Genomic DNA, 15,828 nt, shown 5'->3' on the forward strand with positions numbered 1-15,828 from the left:
TATTTTTTCTTACTACAGTACTAATATATTAAAAAAAACACACATGCAGGATACTGCTTGAACTGCAGCTTTAACAAAGCCCAAATATGCATATATGTGGTTAGTAGAAGTATATTAAACACCACCAGAGAAACCATCAAAATAATGAGGTATAGTAATATATATCAATATGCCTATACAGCATTAGTTTTGTGCTCCTAATATGCAGTGGGATTGATATAGGGAGTGATTAACCATCTAAGGCTAAATCCATGCTATAGCAGACCACGTGCGTTCACATTGCCTTAACGCATTGATCGCACCCATAGACCAAACGGGCGCGCACGTGTGACAGCAGGGGGGGGCTTGCGTTGCGCAAGGAATTAGTTTCAATGACGGGCAGGTCACGTGAGCGGTTTGTCCAATGAGGGAGAACCAGCTCCGTGACATAACTGACACGCCCCTACACCCCCCCCCCCGATGGCATGTCCAGAAAATGCACCCGCTTCTCCCGGGTGACGTCACGGATGCGCACACTTCCGCGCGGGCGAAACAAATATGGACCTGCCTTAAGTAAGTGAGCAACAATGTGGCAACATGAATTGAAGGAAACTAAAATAGCAAATGTTATTAAGTGTGCCCCTTATGTTGCAACGGAATCACATATGTTGCCTGATAGACTAGCAAAACTCAATATGACTGTGTTATGATGATACCAATGCCCAGTTGCTAATAGCTCAGTATGGTAGCATAAATATAATGCATAAAACCTGACTAGAACTGTCTGAACAATCCTAAAACTGATCCTGAATCATAAAGTAGTAGCCGCCATAACACTAAAACAGACCCATAATGGTGTCTGATGACATCATTAATGTGCCCGACGCACATTTCCCTCCAACTGCAGAGCTTCATCAGGGTAAAAAATTAAAGTTTGATTGCAAATTGACACCGTTCTTGGAAACATGATACATAAGGGTTGCCACATTTAAGATTTTATAATAGGGGACACCGAAATTCAGTAGGAAAATTTAATTTAAATCTATATGTTTAATACAGGATAACATTCAGGAATACTTAATGGAAAACAAAATTATTAGTAATAGTCAGCATAGATTTATGAAGGATAGATCTTGCCAAACTAACCTTATTTGTTTCTTTGAGGAGGTAAGTAGGAATTTAGACCAGGGTAATGCAGTTGATGTGGTCTACTTAGATTTTGCAAAAGCTTTTGATACTTTTTCACACAAGAGGTTGGTGTACAAAATAAAGATAATTGGACTCCGTAATAATATATGCACCTGGATTGAAAACTGGTTAACGGATAGACAACAGAGGGTTGTCATAAATGGAACTTTTTCAGGTTGGGCTAAAGTCGTGAGTGGAGTACCTCGGGGATCGGTACTGGGACCCCTGCTTTTTAACTTGTTTATTAATTACCTTGAGGTTGGGATCGAGAGCAAAGTCTCCATCTTTGCTGATGATACTAAATTGTGTAAGGTAATAGAATCAGAGCAGGATGTAATTTCTCTTCAGAAGGACTTGGAGAGACTGGAAACGTGGGCAGGTAAATGGCAAATGAGGTTTAATACAGATAAATGTAAGGTTATGCATTTGGGATGCAAGAATATAAAGGCGACTTACAAATTAAATGGAGATATATTGGGGGAATCCTTGATGGAGAAGGATTTAGGAGTGCTTGTAGACTGCAGGCTTAGCAATGGTGCCCAATGTCATGCAGTAGCTGCAAAGGCAAACAAGATCTTATCTTGCATCAAACGGGCAATGGATGGAAGGGAAGTAAACATAATTATGCCCCTTTACAAAGCACTAGTAAGACCACACCTTGAATATGGAGTACAATTTTGGGCACCAATCCTAAGAAAAGACATTATGGAACTAGAGAGAGTGCAGAGAAGAGCCACCAAATTAATAAAGGGGATGGACAATCTAACTTATGAGGAGAGGCTAGCTAAATTAGATTTATTTACATTAGAAAAGAGGCGTCCAAGAGGGGATATGATAACTATATACAAATATATTCGGGGACAATACAAGGAGCTTTCAAAAGAACTATTCATCCCACGGGCAGTACTAAGGACTCAGGGCCATCCCTAAAGGTCAGAGGAAAGGAAATTTCACCAGCAACAAAGGAAAGGGTTCTTTACAGTAAGTGCAGTTAAAATGTGGAATTCATTACCCATGGAGACTGTGATGGCAGATACAATAGATTTGTTCAAAAAAAGGTTGGACATCTTTTTAGATGGGAAAAGTATACAGGGATATACCAAATTAGTATACATGGGAAGGATGTTGATCCAGGGATTAATCCGATTGCCAATTCTTGGAGTCAGGAAGGAATTCATTTTCCCCCTTATGAGATATCATTGGATGATATGTCACTGGGGTTTTTTGTTTGCCTTCCTCTGGATCAATAAGTAAGTATAGATATAGGATAAAGTATCTGTTGTCTAAATTTAGCATAGGTTGAACTTGATGGACCTATGTCTTTTTTCAACCTCATCTACTATGTAACTATGTAACTATGTATCCTATTTGTTGTAGTGATAAAACACATACAGTTTCTCTCCTCCCCATTCTCTATCCTTCTCATCTCTATCTTGCCTGCATCCATTTATTTCTTCCCTCCTCCCCCGCCCCATCATTATCTCTTTCATCATCTCTTCGCCCTGCATCTCTCAGCCCCCCTGCATTTCCCAACCCACCTGCATCACTCATCCCCCTCCGTCTCTCATCCCCTCTGCATCTCTCAGCCCCTGTATCTCTCGGCCCCCTCCATTTCCATCCCCCCTCTTCCCTCCATCTTTCAGCACCCCTGCATCTTTCATCTCTCCTCTTTCCTCCATCTCTCAGCCCCCCTGTTCCCTCAAATTCTAAGCTCCCCTCCTCATCTCTCAGCCCCCTAATCTATCACTCAGCCCACCAATATATCTCTTAGACAACCTCCTCCCCCGCAAGCTAAAATTCCTCTTACCTGTAGCATGGAGCAGAGCCATCGTGGCAGCAGACACCAGAAGTTTTCAATAACTTCCAGGTTGGATTGCTGGGGTGGGCTCCGGCCTTTTCCTTCTCTGCTGCTTCAGAAACAACCATTGTCCTCCTCTTGGTCTCTCTGGTGGCTCGTAGCCACCATCATCTGCTATCTCCCGCCGCGACCCACCTCCTCCCAAAAATATGTGGCATTTTCATATCCCGACAACAGTTTCCAGAACAGTGGGACAAGGTGGTAAAAAAGGAACAATCCGTATATATGGGATGCCTAGCAACATTATAACATAACCTCCTATGTTTTTTTTTTACTCTGTATATCACCTGAAGAATATCCAGGTGATATACACGTTTGTTGCAATAGATGTCTTCAAATATTACCTTTAAATTGACTGAACTACTACTAAACTATGCTCTTCGTTTTGACTATTGTCTTTTTTTCATATAACCTGCTTCCAAAAAATCCCTTGAATTGCATGTGATATTTGTATTCAACAATTGGTTTCATTTTTTTTTTCTTAGGAGAATGTTCCCAAGTTACAAAGTGAAAGTAACCGGTATGAACCCCAAGACCAAGTACATCCTCCTTATAGATATTGTTCCGGCTGATGATCATCGGTACAAATTCTGTGATAACAAATGGTGAGAGTTTCTTCTTCATGACACCCGCTTAATCATTTTTTTTTTAAATGTCAACATTCACTTAAGGGAGCAATCCACTTGCCCCTCCCCCTTTTTAGTATTTTGCATACAGTAGGTGGGAAACTAGGGGTGTACAGAGTTGAATCCCGTTAATCTAAACTCTGGGGACCCATAGTTCCCGAGATACTTACCAGAGAAGGTGTTGCTGAATATCTCATAGTATTTAAATCCCCTGCATCATACATGCCAAGAGAAATCTGCAATGGATTACATTCAGGCTTCCTATATTCCTAAAATTATATGGTATTTTAAAAATCCCACTGCACTGGATAAGAATTGGATAATAAAGTCAAATAAATTACCCATCCCTTAAACAAGCTACACCAAAGAATACAGACACACAAACTAATATAATATAATTATATAAATAATATAACTGAAAATCTAAAATAAATGGAGAGAAAAAACAACAACTTTTCATCTCCATTGTAGAAATGGACCGTGGTATTCAGGCTTTGGTTCTAAGCATTGTTTTTGTTCTAAAAATCTTAAGGGTTTTGGTTTTATACATGGTTTTGGAATGTGGGGTTCTGGTTTCACACACCCAGTTTGTCCGTCTCTATTATATATCCAGATAAATAGTAAAGAAAAGAGACAACACTCCTGTAGGTTTATACAAAAATAGCCTGGTGCTAACCCTTAAAGATATGTAAGTAATACGTAACCATCCAGACAAACGATAAAGTAGAGACAGCACTCAAAAGGTAAGTTTGCAAAAAAACTATATTAGCATGAACATCACATAGAACCAACATTTCAAACCCACAGAGGGATCTTTATCAAGGGGATGTGTATACAGTGCTACCAACCAAGTGAATGCTTAAATATCTGATACCCAGTGCTTCCACACCCCAAATCAATTAGGACAAGCAAGAAAATGTGTGTGATTCGTGATTATCACATGACATCTATTCAGCAATGGGTGGCCATTTTGGATAGTCTATTCCCCAATAAACAGGCAGCAACGAGTATATGAATCAGCTGTTACATCACAGCTAACGGAATGCAGTGTCCCTGGGAGGCATGTCAACAGTCTTTGTACATGCACGCTGGAACGGGTCTGCTTCGCTGTCTACCAGACACTCCATTCAGTTTTGGGTGGCCATCTTGGATTACAACTCCGATGTGCAGGAGATTACGTATCCGTTGTTACTATTGTGTAGCCGGCAGGTTCTAGCTACAAGGCATGGCAATGGTACTTGTGCCTGCATGCTATAAATAGGGACTCCTTCACTGGCTGACGGACATTCCTGATAGTTGCGGGCCGTCATCTTGAATTGAAGCTCCGATATGTAGGCGATCGCGTCTCTGCTGTCCCTATTGTATAGCCGTCAGATTCCAGCATCCCTAGTAGGTATGGCAACCATCTTGCACATGCACACACCAACAGGCACTGACAAAAGAAGGAAGACTCACATAGATAGGTGCGGAGACAGCATGACACATGTGGGAAGGGTGAGTAGGCAAGTGAGGACAACATATACAAGAAAACACATGGAAGAGTGGACAAGTAAGGAAAAAGAATAAGCAATAAATATACAAATGGTAGTAGTAGCAGTAGTAAAGGCATATGAACCAACAACATGTTACAAAATACAAAGAACTACTCTGTAGAGGAGGGATTAATACAATAAACGAAATGGTGCATGAAAATCCAGAACAGCATATTAGATCAAGTACAATCATGGCATAATCCACCATTTAGATAACTAAATTGAATTAAAAGTCAAATATAACAGATAGATCTGATCACAGACAGAAGCCCAGATTCAGGTCCTCATTTAGGCCCCATGATGACATTGAAGTCCACTTCTATCATCTTGGCCTCCAATTGCAACAAAAAGTTTATTTCTATCTCTGCCCCTCGCTGAGAAGTGTGCTTGTGCAATTGGCATGGGCATGTTACGAGACCGTGCTGTTTTTCATTGAAATGTCTCACAACATGCTTTAAATCATCACCAGAAGGGCTTTCCTAATGGTCAAACGGTGAATCGCAATGCGCTATTTTAGCATTCTCTGGGTTTTTCCTTTATAAAAAAGGCAACATAGGCATTTAATAAAATACACAACAAATTTGGATTCACAGTTAAGGAAATCGTGGATTTTGATAGGATTCCCATTATGTGGGTACGTTTTGCCCACCACCATAAACTGACAGTTAACACAGCCATAGCATCTATACACTCCTTAGTCAACCAGGAGCATGTGCTGGAATACATTCCCACAGGATCTGAACCTGTCAAACGATCCCTTATAATGGGACACCTTTTGAAGCAAAAGAGGAGAAGATTTACAAAATATTTGCCGATTTTTAAATTTTTTTAATATTTTGTAGGATAAACCAGTTCTTCCGTACAGTTTTCTGAATAAAATTAGACACCATACTGAACGTAGTAACTATGTTGAATCTGTCAACTTGCTTCGATCTGGTCCTTTGTTGAAGGAGATCCACCCAAGAAGGTATTCTCGATTTATCCAGGGCAACCCTAATTTCCTTCTCGTCATAGCCTATATCACAGAAACAGTCTGCAATTCTTTCTAGAGGAAATCCCAGAATTGCTTCAAGGAAATACAGATGCTCCAAATTGTGTGCTAGTAATACTCATAGTCCAGAATGAATGATAAATTTATAAAGCAAACTTCCGTTCAGAGTCCCATTGTAATATGAATATAGTAAGTAAGCAAGTAAGCAATCACCCCACTTGACCGAGAACCGCAGCGTTACATGGGTAGGGGCTGAAGTGTGGTAGGGAGGCCGTGTGGCAACAATACCACCGCGTCCCCTGAGCAGGAACCATAAACGGCTAAGTATGCCGCAACCCTCCGCCACTGCCCCACTAATCCCGGCGCAGGGACGAAACGCGTCAGAGTTCGCTCTGTAGCACTATTTTCAGTATATATGCACTCAATAAAACAACCTTTTATTTATTTATATTGCGTGTGGATATCGCCTTCTTCTAACCCTGACGGCAGCAGTGCACCCCCTTCTGTTCTATTGCCATTCTTTCTAGTGCTGTTTCGACTTACATGTGATTAATGGTGATTCTGTGTACCCGTAGCATTTGGGAATAAGGTAGCCCTTCTTCTTTTCATGCACCATTTCGTTTATTGTATTTATCCCTCCCTTACTATAAAACCTATATATTTATTGGAGACTGACTATATTAGTTTGTGGATTACATGGTCCCACAGTTACTATGTCCCATTGGATGACCATTTGATACATTTATTATGTTTAAAACACCATGACCAGGTTGTTCTTTTGGTACCACATGTCCATCTACTCCCATGGTTGATCTAATTATAGTAGTCACAGTGATGTTTGCATTGTACTGATTACATTTGTGATACATTGTTTGTTCCTTCATGTGTTTCTTGTATATGTGGTCCTCACTTTCCTACTCACCCTTCCCACATGTATCGTGTTGTCTCCACCCCTATCTCTGTGAGTCTTCCTCCTTTTGACAGTGCCTGTTGGAGTGCGCATGTGCAAGATGGTTGCCATATCTACTAGGGATGCTGGGACCTGACGGCTATACAATAGGGACAGCGGAGACGCGATCGCCTACATATCGGAGCTTCAATTCAAGATGACCGCCCGCAACTATCTGGAGTGTCCGTCAGCCAGTGAAGGAACCCGGTTTAGCACGTAGGCGCAAGTACCATTGCCATGCCTTGTAAGGATGCTGGGACCTGCTGTATACACAATAATAACAACGTATACGTGACCGCCTGCACATCGGAGGTGTAATCCAAGATGGCCACCTGCAACTGAAGGGAGTGTCTGGTAGCCAGCGAAGCAGTCCCGTCCCAGCACGCATGTGCAAAAACTGTTGCAATGCCTCCCAGGGACACTGCATTCCGTTAGCTGTGATGTAACAGCTGATTCATAGACTCGTGGCTGCCTGTTTATTGAGGGATATACTAGCCAAGATAGCTGCCCATTGGTGATTAGATGTCATGTGATAATCACGAGTCACACACATTTTCTTGTTTGTCCTAATTGATTTGGGGTCTGGGAGCACTGGGTATCAGGTATATAAGCATTCACTTGATTGGTAGCACTGTATACACATCCCCTTGATAAAGATCCCTCTGTGGGTTCGAAACGTTGGTTCTATGTGATGTTCATGCTAATATAGTTCTTTTTGGGCAAACTTACCTTCTGAGTGCTGTCTCTACTTTATCGTTCGTCTGTATGGTAACGTATTACATATATAAATATACCTATACTGAATATACATATATATGTATACAAATATATATAAAAATATATAATGTCTCACAGATCCATCCATAAGCAGTAACATTGTATCCCTAGTATCTATTATTATGTTTCCTCCAGGTACAGTATCTACAGTCCTGCTGCATAATTGGAAAGCAACAGAACTGTACATTGTGAAAGAGATTGAAAGCTCTTTACATATTCCCTATACATAAGCATTCTACATTTGAATCCATTTTCATACCATTCGTTACCTTTTTCTACAAAGTCTGGTCTACATGGTTCAAGACAATAACAAAAGGATCAAAAAAAAATTAAATAATGTTTGGAAAAAAACCTCAACTAAATATTGGACCAATTTCTTTTTATTTTGGTTCATTTTCTAGCTAATTTAGTTTTTTTGATATTTTTACTCTACATTTTCTTTAAAGGGTCAAAATAATGTTATAGGGTTTTATATGACAACCTCTACTACTTATTCTAACACACCAGGAAGTACAGAGCTGTGTCCCATGCATACTTCAAAGAGACTTATCAGAGAAGCTACTGTATTGTATGGAGTGTCACGATGGACGCACTTATTAACAAATTTATATTTTGTGGATCCCAATTGAGCAGAACAAGTTGAGCAAAATAAACTGAGATTTACTCCCTTGATAGGCAAACACACAACAACTGCAGAATACACTTAATAATTACACTTACTGGTATAGGAACAGGGGATAATGTCCAGAAAGGTGCAAAGCACCAGAAGATTGTCTTTAAAAATGTAGTCCTTTTGCAAGGGCATAAATTGCCAGCCCAATCCTTCTGTGAATGTGCAAAGTCTTTTCTGGTCCGTTGGGGTTAATCAGATAACCCCCAGCAATCACAGTGTCCTAACGCAGTCTTTTGTCCTTGGTCCCGATGTAATAAGACTCTTTGCGTTCCAGGAATGTGCTGCCGCTCTTATCCGCTATTAGAAGCGTGTTGGAAATCCGCTCACATGGTATAATGAAAAACGAAAGACAACTGGGATAGCCTGGGTGGCATGTATATAGGGGTTGAGAGCCTATCTCCAACATACCCACCCAATCCCCCTCGTGGGAAAGTTCTCATTCCCCAATCCCCTACTTGCCCACAGTTTGGAGAGTGGGCACTCTAGGGATTTCCTGTTCACACAGAGCATGTGCGACAATGCCACCTTGGCTACTTAGTGCACTCCCCTCTTTACCTGGCCCTTCTCAGACTGGAAGGGGGAACTCAGGGGGGTGAGCTAGCCCAGATGGGTCAACAGGATTTCCTATTTAGCATCCATCTGGCCAATTCACACCCACCTGACTCTGGGTCTTTGATATGCAACTTCCAGAGACTCACAGGCGTGGGCCCAGCATGTTACCTTTGAAGCTTGCATAGGAAAGTGACCCAGCTCATAGGTGTCAAAACATTTGGTTCTTGTGTGCATTTTAATGACAGGAGAATAAGCAACTTCCTCCTGCTTGTCCCTGTTAAAACCTGTAGCTAAAATATACTTTATTGAAAATACATGTTCCCCTTATCTCACAATTATATTTTTCATATGTGTGTGCTTGGGATGTACTATACTGCAAGCACATACAATCCTGCAAAATGGGGACAGCAAGGAACTGAGGGAAAAATAAGACATGTATAGTGCATGAAAAATTAACCCCTTCATCCCCAATACGAAATAGGGGTAACCAGCTGAGCACACTGCCTTTATTAATGCGCTGATTACGCCCATTTTCATCACATGGAGCTTTTCTGATAAGGCTTCTTGAAATCTAGTTATGTCAACAAAGGGATGGGGCTTAGCAGGCATTTTAATTCTGGTTTTGAGTTCATTGTTTAATAATAAAAAAACACAGCTATAAAAAAATTAATTCAAAAAACCTGTTAGGGAAAAAGCTACAATAATGGGAACAGACCCACTACAGTATGGCGAGGAGATATTAACAAATTAAAAAGTATTCTTTTGTGTACTGTTGATTATAATAATTCACACCAGAACTGACAAGGTCTGAGTAACCATTTTTAAGCTGTATTGCAATAAAGTAAAACAAGGTAACAACTACAGAACAGCAGGTTCAAGTTAGCTACTGTTGAAAGAACTGTGGTTACTGACTATCAAAAACATTCTCATTGATATAAGGGTACTTATAGTTATATGTTGAAGGTACCTTCTTTAACTGTCAGTACTGAACTGCAAAGGTATATAAAAAATAAAAATATATATTTTTTAAATATCTCATCACATGTGATGGGTTGCTAGCTTTCAAGCCCCAAACATATTTTTCTGGCATGCTTCACTGTTAAAATAACTGTTATTAGTATTATTCTCCCTAGAGATGTCTTAGTGTTTTGTTTTGTTTTTGTTTTACTGGTCTATGCATAGTTCCAAAGTGAAGTTATTGGAGTATTGCAAAGTTCAGACATGCATTATTTGTTTTTAGTAAGTCTAGACAAGTGGTTCACAACTCCAGTCCACAAGAACACTCAACATGTCAGGTTTTAAGGATATATGCCTGCTTCAGATCAAGTGGCTAAATCACAATGACTGAGACACTGATTGAATGACCTGTGCTCATGCAGAGATATCCTTACAACATGACTTGTTGGAGGATTCTTGAGGACAGGAGTTGGAAACCACTGGCCTAGACCCTTTCCTAGTTATTAAAACATTTTAATGCTTTCCACAGTATAGTAGTTTGGTTAAATGGAACGCTGCCTGAAATAGGAACCAGAGTTCCCCTTTTATATTTTAACTGTGTTTCAAGGTGATCTTATCTGAAATTACCTCCATTTTGCAGGATGGTGGCTGGCAAAGCAGAGCCTGCAATGCCTGGAAGGTTGTATGTTCATCCAGATTCCCCTGCAACTGGTGCTCACTGGATGAGACAACTGGTCTCATTTCAAAAACTGAAGCTTACCAACAACCATCTTGATCCCTTTGGACATGTAAGTCTCAAATAAATAATGATGATAGTAGGAATCAAAGGGAATAGCAATTGTCAATCATATTCGTATTCTGTATATACACTAAGTGATACCTTAGTTTACAAGAGGAAAACAAAACAAGGCAAAACAAATAAACAAACAGAAATATAATTTTTCCACTTGCAAAAAAATTGCATAGGGGCACATCTTCTAAACTCTGTTAGCCTATTTAACCTAATGTTAACCTAAATTAATGTTAGGTAAATTATAATGCCTATGCACTAAAGCAAATAACATAATGTCAACCCAGTGCTAATACGTAAATAATGTATCGTTATTTTTTCTGGCTTTTTATATGCAAATGAGGTGTTCTCCCTAACTCTTTTGGAGAGAGTTAGTGCAGAGGTGTTTCTCTACAGTATATGTTATTTTGTTATTTGGAGGGAGGTTTGAGGGGATATATACAGTGATTTAGATTCTCTCATCTCTAGCTTCTCTCTCTCTCTTTCCTCTTTCTTCATGTTTGCTAAGCCTGCTGTTTATTAGCACTCCTAAATCCTTCTTCATCAAGGATTGACCAAATTGTGCCCCATTTAATTTGTAATTAGCTTGTTTATTCCTGGTTCCCAAGTGCATAACCATACATTTATCTGTATTAAACCTCATCTGCACACGCTTCCAGTTTATCCAAGCCCTTCTGGAGAGAAATTACATCCTGCTCCGATTCTACTACCTTACATAATTTCGTGTCATCAGCAAAGATGGAGCATTTGCTCTCTATGAGAACCTCAAGGTCATTATAAACAAGTTAAAAAGTAGGGCCCCCAGTACCGAGCCCTGAGGTACTCCACTCACAACTTTAGTCCAACCTGAAAAGGTTCCATCTATGAAAACCAATTTTAAATCCAGGTGCAAATACTTTAACAGAGATCAATTTGCTTTATTTTAACATCTCCTTGGAGACCAAAGGCCATACCAGGTTTTAGGAATTACCAATATATTTGCACATAGGTGAAATCACCAGTTAATTTGCATGTGAACAGAATATTGAGTGGTTGCCTCAAAAACTCGGTCTGGCTCAGGGCCCTCCAACGTTTATAAATAATATTACATTAACAATTTATATTTACTAACTAGCTATACAAAAAAAAAATCTGTTTAATTTAAATATTTCAATGTTCAATATTAAAAAATGACAACAGTTTTATTCAACTAAAAAGTTATAGGCAATGAGATCTTTCCTTTTAATAAATAGATGCAATCATGGGGATGGGTGCACTTGCATCAGCCTTCTAATGAAAGAAAATAGTAATAAAGTCTTGTGCAACAGGGATAGGCTATCATGAACAAACAATGGAGAGAGAAAGAATCCCTCTGAATGCACACACTTGTGAGGCTCTTAATTTGCCTATCAAGTACAGACTATCTATAGGTGTCTAGATTATTTGATTGGCCATAGATATTCCTACCAATCTATGTATATTTTTTAATATTGTTCTCAAAGTATTTTAATACTACCACTATTTCACTATCAATAGTTTTGAGTGCATTCAGAATTATTCTTTTTCTCTCCCTTGTTTCTTTTAATACATATGATGCAATTTTTTACTCCAGTTTTCTCTAAATTTTGCAGCCGGGAAACTTCGATACATAGTTCCCATTGGAGGTGGTGGACCAAAATCCGTCTCTCCTTCCAGAGGGTGGATGAATAGTGATCTCATTGTTTTCCAGGTTTTCAGGAGGTTTACTTGGTAGATTTGTTTAGCGTTCCTGGACCCTGGTTGAGAGATCTCATAGTTTACCTCCACGGTGCAGCTGAGAACTTGGAAAGGACCCTGCCACTTCGCTAGGAGTTTACTCTCTGAAGTCAGTAATAGCAGCATCACTTGGTCCCCAAGCTGGAAGACCCTTATGCAAGCATTTTGTTTATACTGCTTCTCCTGACGTTCTTGAGCAGATTTAAGATTTTCCTTAGCAAACCGACCTATCATGTCTAGGCAGTTTCTAAGGTCTATGACATACTGAAGGGTATTCTTGGAGGGGGAGGACTCCTTCTCCTAGGATTCCTTCAGGAGGTCCAGAATACCCAGAGGCTGGTATCCATATAGGAGCTCAAATGGGGAGAAACCTGTGGAGGCTTGGGGAACTTCTCGTACCGCAAACAATAGGAAAGGGAGAAGTTCATCCCAAGCTCGCTTTTCAGTGCCCACAAACTTCCTAAGCATGGTTTTTAAAGTACGGTTAAAACTTTCTACAAATCCATCAGTCTGAGGATGGTAGACCGAGGTCCGGACGGATTTAACCTCCAATAACTTCAGGAGATCCTGCATTAATTTTGCCATGACGTTCCCTGGTTGGTTAACATTACCTGGGGCAGTCCTACCCAAGAGAACAACTCTAACAGCCTGTGAGATACCTGTTTAGCAGTGGCTTATCTCAGAGGGAAGGCCACAGGATATCTGGTGGCATAATTCATAACAACTAGTATGAACTTACAGTATGTCCCTTCGCAGAGGGTTCTAATGGTCCTACCAGATCTACACCAATCCACTTGAATGGGACCAATACCAAGGGCAGAGGAACAAAGGGGATGGCTTCTGTCACTTTTGGCTAGTTAACTGGCATTCAGGACATGTCTCACATAGTTTCATGATGTCACCATGTATGCCTGGCCAGTAGAACCAGGACGAGATGTGGTCCATGGTCTTATCTCTGCCCAGATGACAACCCCATGGGAGAGTATGGGCTAAGGTAAACACTGTTTTAATAAAAACTTTAGGGACTAATATTTGTTGAATGTTTGTGTAACCTTATTCACACGATATAGGATGTCATTCAATAGTTCGAAATGTGGAAACACCCTTACACCTTGTTCATTCACTATGTTATCGTTGACCCGTACCACCTTCTCATATTGTCTAGCCAGAGCTGGGTCTTCCCTCTGCCTCTGACGGAAGTCAGGAAGAGGCAGGTCTGGCAACATTTCCATATCTATCTGTTCCCCATCCTGGTCATTTCCCGCCATGACTTGGAGTCTGTTGGGCTGACTAAGGTTGTGGCGAGAGGGGTTAACCAAGCCAATAATAAAGGCATTATACTCGGCTGGTTAACCCTAAACCCTGTGGGGAGTGAAGGGGTTAAAATGTATTATCCCCATAATCTCCTGTTTTCCCCTGCACCACCGCTATTAATCCTAAATCGTGTTGGGACGGGAGGGGTTAACTGTATGTTCACCACACTGACATGTTTTCTCCTACACCACCGCTATTAACCCTAATCCCTGTTGGGACTGAAGGGGTTAAAATGTATTGTCCCCCTAATATCATGTTTTCCCCTACACTATTATTTGTGTCCCTGTTTTGCAGCTCTAAAGCTAGCTGCAGGTAACTGGATGTATGTGAAATGTGCTAATTGTATTTGTGGCACTAGGAGTCAGCTAGCAATCTAATTTTTGGATCCAAGGTAGCTGAAGAAATACGACACACCTACATATTTGTTTTATATTGTTCAAACAGATAGAAACCAGATATAAAAAATAAAGTGTCAATAGATATAGTGGTTCCCAGCACTCAGGGGGCTATGCACTAAACAATGATAAGTTGTTTTAAGAGCGCAAAATGCTCTTAGAACGTGATATTGCGCTCAGCGCGATTCACAGAGCAGTGATAACAGGCACTTTGCGCTCTAAAACAGGCTTTTTTCAAGTTTTTTTCTCACAAAGCTCGTACAATTAGCTCAATGCGCTGATTTCTGCCAATCTGCTTGATTCTCAGAGCTACGATAAGTGAGCATGCTTTAAAAATGTGCCGAAAAAAACACGCCAGCTCAAGACAGGCACTAAAGGAGCAGGACTTAGAAAAATGTCTTTGTTTACATTTTTGCAGGCACACAATCCACACAATAGGCCGGCGGGTGTCCCCGGCTGACCCCCAGGGTGTTTACTAATATTTCAGTATGATTGAAGGGGAAAATTATCATAGACTTGTGAGGTGTCTATTTGCCCCTATATATAACAAACCATAAGGTAGTGTAGGCACTAGATAGATAAAAGAAAAGGTTATTTGGGTCAGCAGTGCTAGGAATACTAAGATTTTAATTCTTACATAGTTACATAGATACATAGTAGATGAGGTTGAAAAAAACCATACGCCCATAAAGTTAAACCTATGCTAAATTTATACAAGAGATATTTTATCCTATATCTATACTTACTTATTGATCCAGAGGAAGGCAAACAAAAAACCCCAGTGTTATATCATCCAATGATATCTAATAAGGGGAAAAATAATTCCTTCCTGACTCCAAGAATTGGCAATCGGATTACTCCCTGGATCAACATTCTTCCCATGTTTACTTATTTGGTATATCCCTGAATACCAAGCATGTCAAACTCAAAGGCTAACACGGGCCAAATAAACAAGGTTTAAGTTTAGGTGGGCCGCAAAAAACAAAAACTTCAATTTTCATAGAAACTTGGGTTTATTTCGAAAAGTACAGAATAAAAAAAAAGAACGATAAAATTAATGTTTTCTTCCTGACACTTGGCATCTCTGACTCTCTCTCTCTGACTCTCTCTCTGACTCTCTCTCTCTCTCTCTCTGACTCTCTCTCTGACTCTCTCTCTCTGACTCTCTCTCTCTCTGACTCTTTCTGACTCTCTCTCTCTCCCTGACACTCTCTCCCTCCCTGACACTCTCTGACTCTCTCTTTCTCCCTGACACTCTCTGACTCTCTCTCTCCTGACACTCTCTCTCTCCCTCTCCCTGACACTCACTCTCTCCCTCTCCATGACACTCACTCTCTCCCTCTCCCTGACACTCACTATCTCCCTCTCCCTCTCTCTGACTCCCTCTCCCTCTCTCTGACTCCCTCTCCCTCTCTCTGACTCACTCTCCCTCCGACTCTTCCTCTGACTCTCTCTTTCCGACTCTCCCTCCGACTCTCTCTCTGTGAGACACACACACTATCTCTAAGACACA

At 40.5% G+C, this 15,828-nt stretch overlaps 1 protein-coding gene across 1 annotated transcript in view; it reads left to right on the forward strand.

Moving 5' to 3' along the window:
• Positions 1–15,828, forward strand: part of TBX4 (T-box transcription factor 4) — a 490,915-nt gene that overhangs the window by 219,909 nt on the left and 255,178 nt on the right. Inside the window, exons 5-6 of the mRNA XM_075593341.1 lie at positions 3,511–3,630; positions 10,723–10,870. Coding sequence (XP_075449456.1) covers positions 3,511–3,630; positions 10,723–10,870 — 268 coding nt within the window. The remainder of the gene's footprint in view (positions 1–3,510; positions 3,631–10,722; positions 10,871–15,828) is intronic.

The sequence above is a fragment of the Ascaphus truei genome, chromosome 3 (genome assembly GCF_040206685.1).
Source record: "Ascaphus truei isolate aAscTru1 chromosome 3, aAscTru1.hap1, whole genome shotgun sequence".
NCBI classification, from domain to species: domain Eukaryota; kingdom Metazoa; phylum Chordata; class Amphibia; order Anura; family Ascaphidae; genus Ascaphus; species Ascaphus truei.